The sequence below is a fragment of the Mya arenaria genome, chromosome 8 (genome assembly GCF_026914265.1).
Source record: "Mya arenaria isolate MELC-2E11 chromosome 8, ASM2691426v1".
Classification (NCBI taxonomy): domain Eukaryota; kingdom Metazoa; phylum Mollusca; class Bivalvia; order Myida; family Myidae; genus Mya; species Mya arenaria.
This window is the reverse complement of record NC_069129.1, coordinates 16,693,408-16,713,536: the sequence shown is the minus strand read 5'-3', so window position 1 is coordinate 16,713,536 and position 20,129 is coordinate 16,693,408. Positions and strand designations below refer to the sequence as shown.

Sequence of the window (20,129 nt, the reverse complement as noted above, 5' to 3'; positions counted from 1 at the left end):
ACTTTAAGAATCCGCTATGCATCATCATCGTGATTTATAAGCCCTGTTTAGTGGCACAAGACATTGGCCCAGACGACACTGAACGAGAGACAACTCTTCTGTTTGTTACAGTCGTAGATCAGATGCTACGTCGACAGGCAACATTTTGCTTCAAATTAAGACTTTAAACATTGATAACTTTTGTTTTTCTTCACAATTTTATATGAAACAAAGGGACGTCTATGCCGCTGAAAGAGCCCCGCCTTTGTTTCATTACCAGACTTTGATTGGGTGATAAGCTTCATCAAACACTTCGACAAACCTGTTACCAAAATAATGTTTTGACAGTGCTCCGTCAGACGGCCATTTTGTGAAGAAATAGTGAAGTTATATTTGTTTAAAGTCTTCATTCGACGGAAAATGTTGCCTTCCGACGTAGCATTTATGACGTTATTTATCACGTGGTATACACACACTATAGATGTGTAGCAGTAATACGAAGAGGGAAACATGCGATTAGGTTGAGCTGATCATTAGTTATCCCAAACTCTCCTTAGTGACATGAACGCGACATCTTACTCGAATTAAGGAACACGGAATAAATTATACCGAATGATAGCTTTCTGGATATCTTGTGAATAATTTTGAAATCATGAATCGTATACCGAATTTCACAATTTCGCCATTTTAGCTTAATAGTAGGACGAATATATTTCTGTATGTCATTGCAAAACTTGTAGCCTGCACTATTTACTTAAACGATCAAAGGGATGTATAAGTCAAAGTATTTCAGTTTTAATAATAAATAATAATTGTCAATCAACAATATTTTGTACTCCCCCCCCCCAGAAACTATTGAAATTAGCAAAGAATTACACGTGATAACTTAATCGTGGACAATAATTCGCGGGAACAAGGTATATAGTAAGTTGTGGCCACGACATACTAATGCCCCAGTCACGTTTTGGCCGCCATATTTAGCTACGTCGGGAAAAGTGACGACAACTTGAGCAGACGTAGACCAACGTGACCAAACCGTGATCAGACATGACAAAACATGAACTGGAAAATTTAAATTTAGGACACGTTCATGATTCGCTGGCGTTTCCCCATAACGTACTTCAACGTGGCAACAGTGTGGCGAGAACCTAGTACAACGTAGAATAACGTAGCTAAAACGTATTAGAAGGTGAACTTTGCGCGTCCCGCCGGTTGATGCGTCCTGTTGCGTTTGTTGACACGTTGTGCTGCGCTATGCTCCGTTTTGGTCTCGCACATCGTGCCGCGTTTTCACGCTGTGTCCGCTATGAAACACATTAAAACACGTTGTACAACATTATGAGCTGCATGATGCTACGGTGTTCTACGTTGTTGAACGTCGTGCTACGTTTCTGCAATATTTTGGTACGTTTTGATACGTTGTGGTACGCTATAAGTGATACACTCTACTGCCAGATACCCCCTATATACCCTTCTATGACACCAAATAATTTGTGTTCTTGCTAGGCCTAAGTGCTGAACCTCTAGCATGGATATTCAACTGGCGAATGCTGTACTCCTAGCCATGGAAAAAGACATCGGTTCGCCACGAAAGTACGCAAAAAATTGAATGAGGATAGAAATGGAAGAGGTGAGCGGGCCCCGCGGATTAATTCGGCGACTGACTCCGGCCACACAAGGAAATCCGTAAGTATTACCTACCCATGAAAGTGCTGATGATGGATGCTGTGAACTGGTCTGAAAGTTGTGGTCACTCTTGTCACCTTGTCACTGAATACAGCGACCACTCGCTAATCTATTTATTCGGAGTAGCCCAGAGTAGCCCACAACACTATATCTGATATGGTCAAAGAAGTCTGCGTGGTCATCGTAGCAGAGTACTCTGAAGAAGTCATCCGCATCTGAATTAGCTCAGACCAGTGGCGAGGTGCAGCAGAACGCCAAAACACCAGGTGGCAGTTCCCACATGCTCTCGGCACACAGGACGGGAAGCACGTGAACATAACAAAACCAAAGGGCAAATCCATGCACTTAAGGTACAAGGGTTACCTATCCATCTTCACTTTGGCTCGGTTAGACGCTAACCATTATAAGTTCCAGTGAGTTAACACGGCTCCTCTGGCTGCTGTTAAGATGCGCAGAACTGGAATGACTATGAGCTCAGATACAACATCGTCACCGACCGCACCGGCTGGCCTCAACCACATTATGACTGGGACATCACTATTAAATTATTACAGACAAAGTAATCGTTCTTAAAACCTGAGTAAAGAAACCTTTCTCAAGGTGGCACATGGAACATGAATAGAGAATCGACTGTCATGAGCTAGGATAGTGGTACATTTGGTATACTGGCTATCCGCTTCGGCACCTACTCACCACAATGAAGCAGAATCCGAGCTGCATTTGCATGCACACCATCTTGAGTATCCGCTACGCACACTAGCATTATGGCCTGCTTAACAAGGAGGACAACAATCAACAGGTCATCTCGCCTACGTGGCGACAATGGGCGAACGTGGACGAGATACAATAAGTGTTGGGAGGATACGTAAACAACAATGCGGCCAAGTGGCGACGCCTCAACTATGTCCCACCAGCAGGTAGTGTGGCATGGCAGGACCGCATGGTCTGACTCTGTGATCTGTCACAGTGTTAGTTTAACCTTGGAATTCATAATCTATTTTTGATGTGCAAATTACTTATAAATAATATATTATATTGTAAACATTTTACCGTGTTTTTATATATTTTGATCCATGAAATCGTTTGACAAACATTCTCGTACGACTAAAATGTTTGTTAGTGCAAATTATTAAAGTAAATTTCACATAAGTATTAGTATAACGGAATCAATTACCGTTTTTCTACCGACCATGATATACTGCATATGAAATAAACGTTGTATTCACTGTAAAAAATATAGCTATCAAAAAAGATTAAAATGGCAATGATTGTTATGAAGGCAAATGTGTTTATTTCGAAAGAAAGGTGCCAAACCACGGTATTTCTACCTTATGAGATGATAGTTTACCACCGTAAATCTTTTAGCACTCACCAATCATTTAATATTTGTGCGTTTTCAGCTATTAAATACACGGTTACAATTTTGTTATCAGTTAGTATTATTTTCCATACATTAGTTAATTAGTAAGTATCCAGCCAAGGTGAGTGCAAATAATTGACATACCAATACCGCAAAATATTTCAGATATCTGAGATATCTTGGAATGTGCAATCAATTAACAAAGTTCACGCAAAACTTTGAAAAAATGCCTAAGTACCTTTGCGAGACCGTTTAATGTCAAGAATCTTCCTTCCAGTAATTGATAGTAAATTTTAATTCCCCCAAGGTTTTGGCCTAGCATGATACGCATAAGGGAACAATGGTCCCAATTGAAACCACTTTATTACATAGGGTGTTATTAGACAAAAAGTAGGGAAGTTCATATTTTAATTTTCTTCTTCTTACTAAAGCAGAACAAATGAATGCTCAAATCGAGAAAGAATGCCTTGCATTTACTCGGGATTGCGAAAAGTTTCAAAACTTCGAAATAGGATCCACGTTTGTCATAGAAATGGATCTCAAACATTCAGTTACTTTTTGAAGTACGAAAGAGGTATCGCATGCGCCGTATGCGTAACACCTAGAGCAGTGTTTACCTAAGCGGATGTAAACGGTTACAACCGACTGTATAGCAAGGGCATGTACGTTGATTTATTATCCGAAAGTCTGCAGTCCGCGATTGATCCACATGTTCAAATGAATGGCAATGGCATTCCAGCAACCGCTTATCGACTAGAAAAAATATGTCCCCTTTCGAACAAGCAAATATATACGACACAGTTTTTGCTGTATTATAAACAAGGAAGGCCATATAAAACAGCACTTCATAAATACATGGAACCGTATTGGTGTAATAGGAGTGAACTGTTCGAGGAGGTCATTTTTTAAAGGAAAGCGACTAGTCATACCAGTAGAAGTAACACATTACAGTCAGAAGTGATTGATATAATTAATGGTGAAGCTCACCAGGGAATTTCGAATGCAAAGGGAATGGGCAAAACAACCTGTTTGGAGCAATTGAACATCCTGGCAACGCTTAGCAACTTATTTATTTTTAAACTTAAAGGTAACAAATATTTGCTTATAGGGGATTATTCATGGAGCTAAATTGAGCTAGCCAAACTTGCAAATATACAACAGTATGCTTGGTAAACCACATGCAGTCCATTTTATATAGTAAGTCGTGGCCACGACATCCTAATGCCCCAGTCACGTTTTGGCCGCCATATTTAGCTACGTCGGGAAACGTGGCGACAACTTGAGCAGACGTAGACCAACGTGACCAAACCGTGATCAGACATGACAAAACATGAACTGGAAAATTTAAATTTAGGACACGTTCAAGATTCGCTGGCGTTTCCCCATAACGTACTTTAACGTGGCAGCAAATATACAACAGTGTGCGTGGTACACCACATGAAGTCCATTTTTGCGCGACACGGATGACCGGAATTTGTATTTAGTGACAATGGGCCTTGAAACAACGCAACGACCTTTAAGAAGTTTGCACGAGAGTTTGGATGTGTACATCAAACTTCAATTCCGAAAATGCCTCAAAGTAGTGATCTTGTGGAAAGGTTTGTTAGAACTTCTGAAGAGTTTCTGAAAAAACGACGACCCGAATCTGACACTGTTGTCAAATGGTGCAACGCCATTGCACTATGGGTTCAGTCCGTCAGAATTGATGATTGGCAGAAATTTACGCGTGTGAGCGGAAATATTTATAAGCGTACAAGTGTACATTCGCGTTTGAAGCTGCATGACCGTAACCATACACGAACGACACATTATGCACGTACGCTTGTAAAGCAGCCATAGTCAAGCATGTACGACACACAGCTTACCTACGCTTGGGAAGCGACAACAGTTATGCACATGGTATACCAATTCGAATGAATACCACATTTCATGAGTTCACATCACAGTCTTGAATATTCGGTTCACCACGAAAGTACGCTTAAAAAGCGGCCATTAAAGTCAAGTACGTACGACACAGCGTGTACCTGTGGTGGTACGTAAACATAGTCAAGCACGTACGACACAGCGTGTACCGGTGGTGGTACGTAGTCATAGTCAAGCACGTAGGACACAGCGTGCACCGGCGGTGGTACGTAGTCATAGTCAAGCACGTATGACTCAGCGTGTACCTGTGGTGGTACGTAGACATAGTCAAGCACGTACGACACAGCGTGTATCGGTGGTGGTACGTAAACATAGTCAAGCACATACGACACAGCGTGTACCGGTGGTGGTACGTAGTCATAGTCAAGCACGTACGACACAGCCTGTACCTGTGGTGGTACGTAGACATAGTCAAGCACGTACGACACAGCGTGTACCTGTGGTGGTACGTAGACATAGTCAAGTACGTACGACACAGCGTGTACCTGTGGTGGTACGTAGACATAGTCAAGCACGTACGACACAGCGTGTACCTGTGGTGGTACGTAGTCATAGTCAAGTACGTACGACACAGCGTGTACCTGTGGTGGTACGTAAACATAGTCAAGCACGTACGACACAGCGTGTACCTGTGGTGGTACGTAGACATAGTCAAGCACGTACGACACAGCGTGCACCGGTGGTGGTACGTAGTCATAGTCAAGCACGTACGACACAGCGTGCACCGGTGGTGGTACGTAGTCATAGTCAAGCACGTACGACACAGCGTGTACCTGTGGTGGTACGTAGACATAGTCAAGCACGTACGAAACAGCGTGTACCGGTGGTGGTACGTAGTCATAGTCAAGCACGTACGACACAGCGTGTACCGGTGGTGGTACGTAGTCATAGTCAAGCACGTACGACACAGCGTTTATCCTAATTACGTATATGTAGTTAAACCAGTACGGTAGCTTTTGTGGAGGAAGCCGGAGTAACTAGAGAAAACCCGTTTGTCCGGCTTGCTCCAAACTCACATGCGCCCAGACCGGGAATCGACCCGGCCCGGTCGCCTTGGTGAGAAGCGCTAGCCATTCCGCTGACCGGATAATAGTCCCTTAAATGGTCAATTAATGGTGAAATGACTACGTGCGTTCTGTTAATTCATCATCCAAGTAACACATCGCTGTTAATATTATTCCAATCATTGTTTAATAGCATGAATTATATATGTCCAGAGAGATGTATTCCGTGTTTTTACAAAACCATCTCATCATGTTGAGACCATCCTCACCTTTCGAACTATTGGATAGCCACCGATTTCTTCCACATTAATTTAAATGTGTACATAATGAAAGCAAGTCGCACTCGGTGTAGTTCGTATTTGTGAATTTTCCTTGTTATTTAAAAATTAAGTTAAAATGTTTGCAAAATATGTTTGTCAGTATTATTAAATCTTGAACAATGCATTTTCTCCAATCAATCTCATTTATCCTTGTCATTATTCAGACAATATCTGGTAACAATTGGATTATGAAAGAGAATTTCTGCGATTTGGAAACCACAGTTGTGGTAACACGTCCAGTTGACGTAACCACTAAACACACAACAACTGCGCCTTCTTTGCTGAGTTGTTCTAGTTTGTGTTGTGGCCTTATAGCCAGCTCGTTCACCTACACAGTTTCTACAAGTACCTGTGAATGTCATAATGAAACAGCTACATCATTGACAGAGGACCCGTCAAAGGGATCAGGAATTTACTACGGTTATAAGGAAAACGGCATTCAGGTAATAAGTATGTCTTTAATCTAGATGGCTTTGACACTGATGCTGGGAGATATAATATAAGAAACGCAATATTATTGTATATTAGATCCTAAACAGAAAAAGTCAAACATATTTTTTCTAATTATTATACAGTTAGTTTTTGTATCATCATATAGTAAATGTATAATTCAACTCCAGTAAAGCTTTTATTTTGAAACTGATACTTTTATAATCAAAATATTTTTTCGCAGGACTATAATTTTGGAATACAATGAAAAGTGGTATATTCCTTCAAATGACGGTAACCGTAGCATTCAATAGATATATATACATAAATGATATTTAAACGACTCTTTTATTTTATGTACAGTAGTGTATGCCCTTATTTATGTCAATCAATGGTAGGGACAACAAATGAGCGAGAGATGGGTGACTTCTCTATCACTTTCTATACATCAAAAGTAGGGACAATACAGTAGCAATAAAGGGGTGACAGCTCTATCACTTCCTCAACATCAAGGAAATGAGTAACATATGAACAATTAAGTGGCAACCTTGTCAACGCCGTTAGCAATGACATAACACTACTTGATTCACATTCAATTTCACTTATTGTTCAGAGTACGTTGTTATTCTATATTCAGTGACTTTATTGTAGACCTCCAAAGACGGCGGATATCTGCGACATCACGTGACGCCTGAGCGACAGGACTGTCAAGAATTGTTTGAGGAAGGTTTTTTGACAGACGGTGTCTACACGATACGGCCATCGGGAGGGGATACAACGGACGTCTGGTGCGATATGGAACAAGGGGGATGGACGGTCATCTCCAGGCGGCAGGACGGGTCTGAAAACTTTAACCGTGGTTGGGACAAATATGTCGAAGGATTTGGAAACCGAACAGGTCATCTTTTAATCTTGTCCATTCTATGCATGTAAGGTACTATATTCTAAGCTTAAGCAAGTTTTTACACAGCCTTCTTCGTAAGCAGTATTTGGTAAATAAAGCAAATATAAAGTAAGTAAATATATACATGTTATGCTTTCCGGTGGTTTATAGAGGTTTCAAACATTAAAATAATATAATGGTATTTTCCACCGTTTCGACTTTTTAGCCCGAGCTCAATAAAATATTAGCGCCTTCAGGGCTAAGAACCACGGTGAATTGCGTCTTGTCTGATTCAAATTTGGCGCGGTTAAAAACAGGAACAATTAACTGTCAATTTGTCTTCCTGCATATATTAAAAAGTGAAATGTTTGCTTCATTGTAATATCGCAATATCTTTCACCTCGTGAAAACCAAACGTAAAAAGTTTATTCTTGGCTTCGCCTCTTGTGAACCATAGCTTGTGTTGCTCACCTCATGAAATATAATATGAGCTTACACTAGATAAAACAATTATTCTCTAAGTATAAACAATAATAAATCATTCAACGTCCTGATGAAGAGGAGTCTAGGATTCAGGTCACGCTAGAAAGACAACGAAAATTGACATTTAAAGTTTGCTCAATGTTTCTTTCTTGCGCAATCAAGATTCGCTTAACAACAACACTACCACAAGCAACAGCAACAACAATGACTGTTATAACGACGAATATATTTTTCATATTTTTATTAATTTGAGGTCATCATCGATCGATACCCTTCAGCGTAAAAACTTCTCAAGAACCATGAAAGGGAAAAGGTTTCGAACAAAATGTTTCGTTCTCGAAAAGCAATTATTTTGCGAATACACCTATATCGAATTAAATATAGATACAATACACAAAAGTGTACCATTCATGACAATATTTAGCCAATTTAGACCGCTGCATACATTTGAATACTAGTAATATACAATTAGGTTGCGGAGAAGTTGGCGCATGACCAAACGCCAGGTTCTAGATCTGCCATTGAAATCCGTAATGTGTACCCGATTGTATTCCTTAGTGATAAAGAGAATCGGTCGCATGTCCAAATAAACGCCAAGTTCTACATCTGCCATTGAAATCTGTAAAATTAACGCGATTGTATTCCTCAGTGGTATTGCGGTATTCATATGATACGATCATGACACATAATTGTACTTCACATTGGAACTTGTTAAATCAATCTTATTTATTGTTAATCAAATTAAAAGTACAGCTTAAGGGGCGGAAACTGATTTCACCTTTATTCACGGCAATGACATTATAACTTCATACATGAATATGTAGTGCGCATATGTTTTCAATGTTTCGCTGTAGTTTCCTTTAAAACACGTGTACCGTTATGTTCGATATTTTTTTATACATGTTCCAAATATTTCCTTCAAAAGACGAGATCTGAATATATGTAATTAAATCATTTTTATCACTTCAATTACAGGCGAGTACTGGCTTGGTCTCGAAAGCATACACTTGCTTACACTTTTCAATACTTCGGTGAGGGTCTATGTTGAAACATTTGGCGATGTCTCCCCGACTTCCATGAATGCAATCTACAGCAAGTTTGTAGTCAACGATGCCTCTACCAACTATCGGCTTGAGATTGATGGCTTCACTGGAGACTGCGGTGACAGCATGGCCTATCACAACGGGATGCAATTCAGTACTTTCGATAACGACAATGACTTGCACGCTGGCAATTGTGCCGTAGAGAACCCCGGAGGGTATTGGCATAACATATGTCATAGCGCTAATCCAAACGGACTGTATCTAGGTGGTGTCACTGATCTGTATGGTGACGGAATGTCTTGGTACGAATGCTGGGGACATAACTATTCACCCAAGATATACATATACAAAATCAAAAGAAACTAACTATACTTGCGTCACACGCAATATTAAAATGAAAATGTGACACAATAATAAACAATGCATTGCCAAGAATCATCAATCGAAAACCGTTAGGTTTTGGCGTCTACACGTAGTGGAACATTTTTAGCTTAGACAATATTTAAAAAAAACGTATATTAAATCTTGTTGTGTTAATATAAAAGTGAACACACCCTTTCATACATATTCGCACACTTTACGTGTTTAACTCATAGCGTGTGTTTCCACCCGTATTTTAAAGGTTAGTTATGTTAAGACCATATTCATGACTCAAATATAAAAATGCACTGAAAATCGTGTGTCTCAGATGTGTCTTTTGTGTGTCAGAAATTACATTTGTTGAGTATACGTTGCTGACGTCCTGTTGGTGTTTAACTACAACTGTTCTTTCAAGATTGCATGTATTTCTTTGCCATCCGAATGTTTTCAAATATTGTTAGGAATAATGGCGAATCTTTTATTTTTATGGAAATAAAATGTCGGAACGAATGAATCTTAATACTAATACAATCCTATCTACGAGGCTAACAACACACATTACATGACCACGATATGCTTAATTAAATAAATAATGAACACTTATCATTTCTGAAGTAAGCTATTTAATGGATTTTAAGTTAAAAATGTTTGCTTAACAAAGCAATTCAATCAACCGGATGCAGAATGTCATTGTGCATGCCCACCGCTTTATAACCCTTTATTTACTCCAAAAAGTACAAATAAATGTTTGAAATTCGTTTTCGGAAGGATATTATCTGAGAGTGGAAGTTGCAATAATAGTCTATGCGAAACACTTGATGAAGTAACTCTTACCTGGGTAAATATACGCTTTAAAAGTACATGTTATTGCTAAAATCTATAAGTATGTATTAAATATAACTTTTATACATACTTTCTGCCGGAATATTTACCGTTTGCACGTTTCTCTGTAGTATGTTACCTGAACGGTTTATCTTACCCAACCTGATTCAAATAAGATTATTACAACAGTAAAATTAAGTGACTTAGCTACCTATAGAACGTTGTACATAGGTTGTGCTTTAGGGAGCTACCTTTTTATGGTAATATAATTATCAACCTCGAGCAACTATTGTATGTATGTATGCGTGTAATTTGCATTGCCACCTGTCAGCGATAATACAGATAAATGACATTTTAATTTAACTAATAGATAGCATTATGAAATATGTTGTTCTTCTAAACTAATGCTGTTGATGTATATGTTTTTTCGGTATTACCCAATTTTTTTATTAACTCACCTGTGAACATTATATTGTATATGTATTTAATGCCTTCTAGCAGTACTTTCAGTACTTTGACTTTCACATGCTTTCAAAATACGCAAGCGATCACATTAGCAGAAATCCAATGTAAACAGTAATCTTTTTATCAGAAAAGGATGCTTCCGATATTGAAAATGTTTGTGAAAATTGATTTTGTTGCAATAAGCCGAATTATCCAAGGGTAGGATACCATTTGTGTTTTGAAAGCAATTTGGTTAACGGGTGGAAAGGAAGAGCCTATATAATAGAGTCAAGGGGGTTTCAAATACGTGTAAATGTGTAAAAAAGTAAATACAATTATATGAATCACCAGTATTTGACAAATTATGTGAGTTCACACCTATTACAACGTAGCAGAGATACTGATAATTAGGACGAAATGAATGCTTTATGATTCGGTTTACAGATCGCATGAAATGTCCGCTGGATTAGTACCTATATGGAAGTATTGTGTGCAAAGGAATTTGACAGACTGATCAAGCATCACCGAGCACCATGTGCACATTAATTATCTGAAGATATATTGTAAAATATACTACGAGTAACAGATTCATGTTGTTGTTGTTGTTGTTGTTTTTTTGTTTTTGTTTTTTTTTTTTTTTTTTTGTGGGGGGGGGGGAGAGAGAGGGAGTTTTTAGCAACAAATGCTTGGTAAGAAGAAGAAGGCCCTGTAAAAAGCGTTTGTTTAGAACTATCATCAGATAAATATCATATGTTATACGCTCGCTCCTGCCTTAGTCGTGCAATCATAGCATTTGACACGCTGCACAAACGCGTGTGACGCGGCCATAGCCATGCTCGCACAAAACCGTGTAGCTACGTGTGTGAAGACAGTCCTGGATTTCACATGCAGATGGAAGTAAGGTTAACCAATGTACAATATTGGTACAATTCATTTCAGAAGCCTATAATTCCACCATGCCAGATCTTGTTTAAAAAAGTACACTGATCAAGACCAAATAAACACAACACAACAAGACCACACATACTTTTATCACAATAACGGCATTGGTAAATGCTTCGGTGCCAGTTTCAGGTAGATTGTATTCGAAAAGATGATTTCCAGATTTCGATTTAAATACCATGACGCGAATAGAAGCCTCGGTTTTCCGATGTTGTTTGTCTGAGGCAGTCAAAATTATCAGTTTGATTTAATAGCCATAAACGTTCATTTATTGACGAACAGCATGCCCATTATGGCGCGGCGCTATAACTAATTTACCGATCATTGTTTGATGAATGACATATGTCCGGGAAGTTTTATTCAATAATTAAACAAAAGCATCGCACTATTATGAGACTTACCTTACCTTTTGAACTATTAAAAATTTGAAAAGGCAGCGATTTCCTCATTATCAGTCCACATTCATTAATCTGTGCAAGTGATAGCAGATCGTTCTCTGTGTAGTTGGGTTTCGTGCATTTTCTCTTGTTACTTTAAAATCAATAAGAATTAGTTCTCGAAAACAAAGTTTCCAATAAACCTTCGTCAGCTTTATTAGATCTTGAAGAATGCATTTTCTCCCGTCAATCTCAATTATCATCGTTATTATTCAGACAATATTTGGGAACAATTGGATTATGAAAGAAAATTCCTGCGATTTGGAAACCACGGTTGTGGTAACACGCCCAGTTGACGTAACCACTCAACACACAGCATCTGCACATTCTGTGCTCAGTTGTTCAAGTTGGTGTTGTGGCCTCATAGCCAGCTCGTTCACCTACACAGTTTCTACAAGTACATGTGCATGTTATAATGAAACAGCTACATCATTTACAGAGGACCCGCCAAAGGGATCAGGAATTAACTACGGTTTTAAGAAATACGACATTCAGGCAATAATAATCCTTTTGTTGTAGATGAATTTGTCACGAATGCCCAAGTAATGTAAAATAAGAGGCACATGGTATTTATGATCTCGAACAGATAAAAAGTATTGTGCACGTATAACATTTTAAAAAATAAAACTTGATTGGCTTTGTATATATTTTGATACTAAACAACTACGGTAAACACAATGGCTCTTACAATGCGTAAAGAGAAAGGTCAGCTAAACTCTTTCCATATCCACTAGGTCCAGGTTCTATTGTTGTAGGCATTAAATAAGCTAAATGATAGTAGTTTCTGACAGTTCTACAAAACCAATGACATATTCACGGATTTCCTTACCAACACTATACCTTACACAAACACTCATATATTCTGTAACACTTCAGTCGTTTCGTCTGCAATGATGCTAAACAGTGGGGATTTTGAAACATCATATATACGTATTAAGTCACCAATACATGTAAGTTTTTCATACTATTCAGATGTTTAACACGACTTTCATCATATGTGCTTATCTAGTCATAAGAAGTTGAAATTGCTGTCCTCACGGTGTTAGTCCTTTAATCAACTCCCTCTAAGAGGAATTCCTCGTGATGAAAGTTTTATAAGAACTTCAAATTTGGCCATAAGAACACGTAAGTTTTCGCTTATTTATCGGAATAAGCTGTGTTCAGCGACCCATTTATTGATTCTGTTTTCCCAAACGTACTTTATTGACCTGATTAGGACAAAATGCATGCGGAATTATTTTGAACAATACCTTCAGTGCGCGAACAAAGCAGCTCTGCCAACATTGTGTTCGGAGTTCTGACAGTGCTAAATGACAGAGGGGATGGTGTCTCGGTTTGCCTCAGTGTCTATTGTTACAATATTGTTGCATAATTAAATGAAACAGTGTAGTCATTTCTGGAGGTCAGATGTCGATTTTATTATTTTTCATTGCTTTTTATTCAACTTATTTTCTTTTTTATGTTTTTACTCTTCCAATTTTAATCGAGGCAGCTTACATGTTGTGACTCAGTGTGGCTACGGCGCTGTCCGGATGACGATTACCTTTACGAATTGTTAAGAAGGGCACCAGTTTATATCTAGTCAAAACGGCTGGGTGGCTTCGTTATTAAAACCACGTTTCAAATCGCCTTTTCTTTTTTATAACAAACAGATACCTTTTGAACTGCTTAAAGTGGAGGGAACAAATGGTGCCCTTAAACTTGAAATTTTAGAAAACACTTGAACATGACCAGGTTTTATATAAAATAGAAAGGACACGCTATTTAGTATATTGTTTAACAAAATAATTAATGAATTAATAATAAGTCTGTTTAATGGAAAGGTCATTGAACAACACAAAGATTTCGACACGTAGATTATGCGTTTATATCATGAAGCATCATACAACAGAACGACAGCTTTATAATATAAAATGGCAAAGGCGATCACAAAAAATGAGTTTGTTCCACAAAACCAAGAGTCTTTCAAAACAATTAAAGTTTTTATTTGCTGGTGTTCTGCTTAACCGATTTGTGTGAGAACAAACTCGTTTTTAATTCGGCAACTGTTTTTGAGACAAACTCGAAAAAGAAATTACATAATACAAAAAGACTGTGATAGACTTTTAAAATTGACAAACTCCTGATCAGACATCATTATCTTGATTTATCAATGTTTTACGTTCATTTGTTTTCTTGTGTGACGAAATCATTTACTCGTTATGAGTCGCTTCTCTGGAACGTTCTTTCAAGTACATACCAAATATACATACAAACACAGATAATAAAGAGAGAATATTTTCACACGTATACTATACCTTTATATCGTGAAGCGTGATACAAGAGAAGAGGAGTCTGATATTGTAAATTGGTAATGGCGATTATAAAACGTCATGACACAAACACATGCAATGAAGATAGACTTTCAAAAGTTGACTATGCTTTTATATCGTGATAAATCATATAACGAATGTCTATAACAAAACACCCGAAAATGTGACGAAGCCACTGTCGCCGTAGACTTGGGCGGACTTTTGATGAAACGACTCAACATAGACGGAATCCCCGATTTTCAGATCCAGAACTGCAACATTTCCGCCTTGGGTATCGTGATATTTACTGACAGAATCCGCGACGGCACCGTTTATGACAATTCCGTTCTTCATCAGTCTAAACCATGCCTGGCCCGTTGTTCCCTATAGTGAAAAAAAGAAAATATGCAAGCATGGTCTTGTACATGTGTCTTGTTAAACCACAAAATATTGAAATACATTTTCGTTTGCTTGTCTAACGAAGCTGCGATATGCTTACGGGACTCGTCCACAGATGTTGGCATTCTTAAAGCTGCACTCTCACAGATTGAACGTTCTGACAACTTTTTTATTTTTTGTCTTGGAAAGAGCCAATTTATGCGAAAATGCATGTACACTAGTGATATAAGACTGCTGACAAACACTAGGTTGAAGATTTTTATATATAAGTTCAAAAATTGATGATTTGTGCATTTTTCTTAAACCGTAAGTAACGGTTTAAGCCACAAAACATTAATTTTGGAACGGAAATATATAAATCTGCGATCTGATCTTTTGTCAGCAGTCTTTTATTTCTGGTTTGCAGATATTATGCAAAAATTTGCTCATTCCAAGACAAAAAAATAAAAAAAAGTTGTAAAAACGGTAAATCTGTGAGAGTGCAGCTTTAAAGGGCTTGTCCACACATGCTGGCAATATTTTTTTTGTGTTTTTTTAATGTTGTTGGTATTGAGTTATTTAAGTTACTATTATGAACAAAAACCAAACAGCAATTGGCAGATACTCATTTAAAGCTGCACTCTCACAGATATACTATTTTTACAACTTATTTTTTGTCTTTGAAAGAGCATTTTTTTTGCATAAATATTTGCAAACCATTGATATAAGATTGCTGACAAAAAATCAGATCGTAGATTTTCATATTTCTTTTCGAAAATTAATGTTTTATGGCTTAAACCGTTACTAAAATGCATAAAACATCAATTTTTGAACTTAAATATAAAAATCTGCGATCTAATTTTTTGTCAACAGTCTAATATAACTAGTTTCCATGGATTTTCGCAAAAATTGGCTAGTTCCAAGACAAAAAAATATAAAAGTCTGTCTAAACGTTCAATCTGTGAGAGTGCAGCTTTAAACTGAATGAAGTACATAAAGGCCTAAACTGATCCAATTTTCAATAGCGTTACTTACGTCACAGTTAATTTGAACTTTTGTAGGTTCTGAATCAATGTTTAACATTATAAAACAAGAACTAGTTCCTTTAAAAGCATACGGTCTTCATTGGTCTTTGGGGCAAAGCATTCCTTATGTCAAGGGCAATTGAAAGGATTGAAAGCGGTTTTTTTTATCTAATGAGACTAAGTACATTTTCGCGTCTAACCCTGGAATAGCCCGCTACATGTAAAAATAACGCATTTGCACTATCTAAAAGGCTTTTTGCTAGCGCATATTACTGTAATTACTGTTATCTCAAATGTATTATTTAGTATGATCTATTTGAATCAGTTACAATAAGTAAGTTGTTTTTCTCATTTTTAGTATCCAGTTTTTTTAGTTTATTACAAATGCATAAAGGCACTAGGACCATCAGTATACATCCATGATATACATAACACGCATCGAGCAATACATCGATGGTTAGGTTTTACATATAAAAAAACCGTATGAGCATACTTCGCTAATTTTAAAGTAGTGTTGGTGGTACTATTTACGTATGTAAAGTCCCTTAAATCAGTGAGTAATGAATATTTCTAAGAAATGAAATACCTTGCCAATAAAGTACGAAAATAGATAGAGTCCAGCTCGCGGACAAGTGAATACACCAGCGTGCACGTTGTAAGCACTTCCAGCGTTAGTCGTCACGTCATTGAATATCAGCTTCTGTCCGATGCCAATATGGGAGACAGTATGGTCCAGCTTAGCACTGAAGGCGATCGGTCCAAGCTGGAGACCACCTGTCAAGCCTGAACATAACGACACTTATAAGGACGTTATGTTTAATGTGCTAAAATTTATTAGCCTTTAAGAATGTAGATGCTCAATAACACTAGCTCAGGTTATAGCTAAAATAAGGCATAAATGACCTTTGTAACTTGGTTTTTAAAGCCAAAACGACTGTTTTTTATTCAGTGTACCTAAGAAGAACCTTTAATATGTCGATATAAAAATAAATTTCACCTACCGATCGTTTTGAGCTCGTTGCTTTCTTGCCCCTGTGTTTCAATGAGTTCCTTCAATACGTTGAATTCTTCTTGAAGAACTGAAAACTCTTCACCTGTTATGAGACAACAGTTGCAAACAGTAACGCAAAGTAAAGCTGGTTTGTTATTAATAACTTAAGAAAAATGCATAAATCATCAATTTTTGAACTAAGATAATAAGTATCTTCCATGGCCGAGAGTGAAAGATAGGTTCATTTCGACCCGAGCGTAGGGTGTTTTGCGGAAACGAGGTTTACCGACCCTGCGCGAGGGTCGGGATGAACCTATCTTACACGAGCGGCTATGGTAGATGCTTTTTCTCCCACCTCAGTTAAACAAAATTAAGTAAAAATGTATTTTTGCTGGAATTTTTATGTGCGTTGTGAAAATAATTGCGTATGGATATGCCATAATTCGTGGTAGTCATGGATATGCGCGCAGAGATTCAGATTATGTTAATAGTCAAATCGGTCTTAAAATAGTTCGAAGAAGAGTGAAGCATTATTTCTTGAAAGGTGCGTGAAAACTGTTTTATGGTGACATTGAAGCGAGAAATAATTAATTAGCGTTCTAAATATGCCACAAAACAAGATTTCCATGATGCTACAGACGACAGCCTTCAACAAGGGAGGTAATTACAATGTGGTGACCATTAAAAAGGAGTTCCATACGGGCATTTCATCTTCGCCCGTGGGCAAGATAAGAATTTCTCGCATGGTTAAATTATTGGATCTACTTAATCTGAATATCGGATCTGAGACCAACAATGAACAAGTTGTCAAAACGTTCAAACTGTGAGAGTGCAGCTATAAACAAATCTAAAGAAATTTTGAAGCCTGAAGCACACGCAAAAATGAAAATCAGACCGTATGGAGCAAACAAACACAATACTAACGTATTGCACCAACTATCAAAAAAAGGTCAATCGCTAAAAAATAAATGCAAACACAATATGGTGACCATACGTAATGTTTTTGGTGTACTTTTGTAGGATAAGGCACCCAAGTACTTGGATATTTGTTTTGTTCTTTATTCATGTTCACTTGAATGTCGCTTGAGCGTATCGTTATCGTCATAAGAAGATACTCTCCTTTTAAAAATCAATTTCGTAAAGGATAATACGTAGTTTATTAATTACAAATTCAAAGAATTCAGTTTCAGGATCGTATGAAGTTCGTTCTTTTCAGTTGTAATGAATGATCTATCACCGACCTTTCACTTAACTCATGTAGTTAAAGATGCACTTTTACTCCCAAAAAAGATTTACAACAATTAATACTGCTGTTTTAATATACCGAAACAGATGAATGCATGTTGAAATCAATGGTTTTATGAAGGATATCGAGTTTAAATTGAAAGAAATGTGCCGAAAACACTGTATGGGACGATAATCGATTGCAGTAAATCTTTTAGCACTCACCAATCATTTACCATTTTTGCGTATTCAGCTATTAAATACACGGTTAAAATCTTTTTTGCAGTATTATGTATAAATACAGGGGCGGATCCAGGAATCAACGTTAGAGGGGGCGTAGCTTAGGGGCGCAACCTTTTGACATGCACCCCTCCCTCTGAACCGAAAGTGTATGGCATAAACTGTTTGCATATGGATTGGGGGTTAAGAAATCAAGAAAAATTAACAATTTGTAGTTGGAAATGGTGCATTATGGGCGTATTTTATTATTTTTTATCTCCTTAATTGACATAAAAAGTAAACTTTGACGATTTTAGAGGGGGCGCGCGCCGGATGCGCCCCCCTCTAAATTCGCTACTGAAATATGTTACATAAACGCATTATTTAGAAAGTAGCTCAAATTTTATCACTTAAAATTTATGTTTGTTATACATGTGTACTTATTGATTTTGAATTAGAGTGTCACTTTAAGTTGTGGATTTCCGGTCTAATACTAGACTCGACTCAGTCACGCATACCAACAAACTAATAAGAGTGCACGAACTACTTAGCTTAAGGTGATGAAGAATGAAGTAAGAAAAAAACTCATTGCAATAGTGTTACCACATAATTATGTTTCTCAAAATAGACTGGCCGTGGTTCGAATTTCGCAAGGGCGCATATGAGTTTGGTCAAATGGCCAAGCTAGACATAGGCTTCCTCCTGTTTATCCATTATCAATGATAACCACGCACAGCATAGTTTAGTGTGTGTATACCACGTGATAAATTACGTCATATATGCTACAACAGAAGCCAACATTTTGCTTAAAATGAAGATTTAAATCAATTTGAAAGATAACTTTTCTTTTATATCACCATTTTAATTGAAACATTCATATGGCAGTCTATGCCGCTTTAAGAGTCACGCCTTCGTTTTATTACCGGAGTTTGATGAGGTGATTAGTTTTATCAAACACTTCGACAAACCAGTTTCAAAAATACTATTTTGACAGTGTTCCGTCAGACGGCCGTATTGTGAAAAGGTTTGTCGAAGTGTTTTAAGAAACTACACTCTCAATCAAACTCTGGTAAAATACCGAATGCGGGGCTCCATAAGCGGCGTATACTGCGCTATATTTCATTTAAAATGGTGAAGAAATAGGAAAGTTATCTTTGTTTAAAGTTTTCATTCGAAGTAAAACATTGCCTTCCGACGTAGCATTTATGACGCAATTTATCACGTGGTAAATAAACATTGATAGTTACAACCTACAATACGGTCTGAAGTTCTAATGATTAATATTTGTGTTATCTTTACGTTAATTTTTACAACTATATCATGCGATTGATTTAACAGAGATATCACTATAGAAAGTTACAATAATCGTTACCTGTTAGTTTGGGCTGAACATCCCACTCATTCACATTGCGCGCACATGCGCCGGCTGCAAGCGCCACACACACCAAGGTCAAATACATGAGCATCGTGCTAGAGCGAGTATCCAGTGAGACTGTCTAAGCCGGCCCATCTTTTATAGGCCGAGATGGAAGATGTAAGGACATTAGGATGCACTTTAAGTATTGATGTGCATGTATTTGTCGTCTTAATATGCACAAGGCTAATTAATAATATTATTTGGTCAGTGTCAAAATATTCATTCTTCTTTGCTAAATCAATTTTCTGAAACTTTTCATTGACACATGGACCGTGTTCCGATTTAATAAAGTTGGAAATAGCACGCTCAAATATCTTGATAATTCTATTTTGTATTCTTTATTTGTTTTGTCAGATGCGCCCATTCACAAGGACTTTTTTCTTTTTCATTCACAAGGACTTTCCCTTCTTTAATTAAAATTGCAGTGTCAAAATAAGCTTAATCAGGTATTGTCAAAACTCCTTATAAA

At 37.5% G+C, this 20,129-nt stretch overlaps 3 protein-coding genes across 3 annotated transcripts; 1 reads left to right on the top strand and 2 right to left on the bottom strand.

Annotated features, from left to right (window-relative positions):
• Positions 1-1,151: 1,151 nt before the first annotated feature.
• On the bottom strand, positions 1,152-6,022 carry LOC128244005 (uncharacterized). The gene is made up of 3 exons (XM_052962021.1): positions 5,897-6,022; positions 5,050-5,721; positions 1,152-1,283 (listed from the first exon to the last, which is right to left on the bottom strand). The coding sequence occupies exons 1-3, from the start codon at positions 6,020-6,022 to the stop codon at positions 1,152-1,154; spliced, it is 930 nt and encodes a 309-aa protein (XP_052817981.1).
• Positions 6,023-6,460: 438 nt separating this feature from the next.
• Positions 6,461-9,980, top strand: LOC128244004 (microfibril-associated glycoprotein 4-like). Its single transcript, XM_052962020.1, has 3 exons — positions 6,461-6,715; positions 7,353-7,599; positions 9,043-9,980. The coding sequence occupies exons 1-3, from the start codon at positions 6,461-6,463 to the stop codon at positions 9,474-9,476; spliced, it is 936 nt and encodes a 311-aa protein (XP_052817980.1). The 3' UTR covers positions 9,477-9,980.
• Positions 9,981-13,958: 3,978 nt separating this feature from the next.
• LOC128243915 (complement C1q-like protein 4) lies at positions 13,959-19,774 on the bottom strand. Its single transcript, XM_052961926.1, has 4 exons — positions 19,616-19,774; positions 16,811-16,903; positions 16,396-16,592; positions 13,959-14,790 (listed from the first exon to the last, which is right to left on the bottom strand). Exons 1-4 carry the CDS (start codon positions 19,707-19,709, stop codon positions 14,569-14,571), a joined length of 606 nt encoding a protein of 201 aa, XP_052817886.1. The 5' UTR covers positions 19,710-19,774; the 3' UTR covers positions 13,959-14,568.
• Between the last annotated feature and the right edge of the window lie 355 nt (positions 19,775-20,129).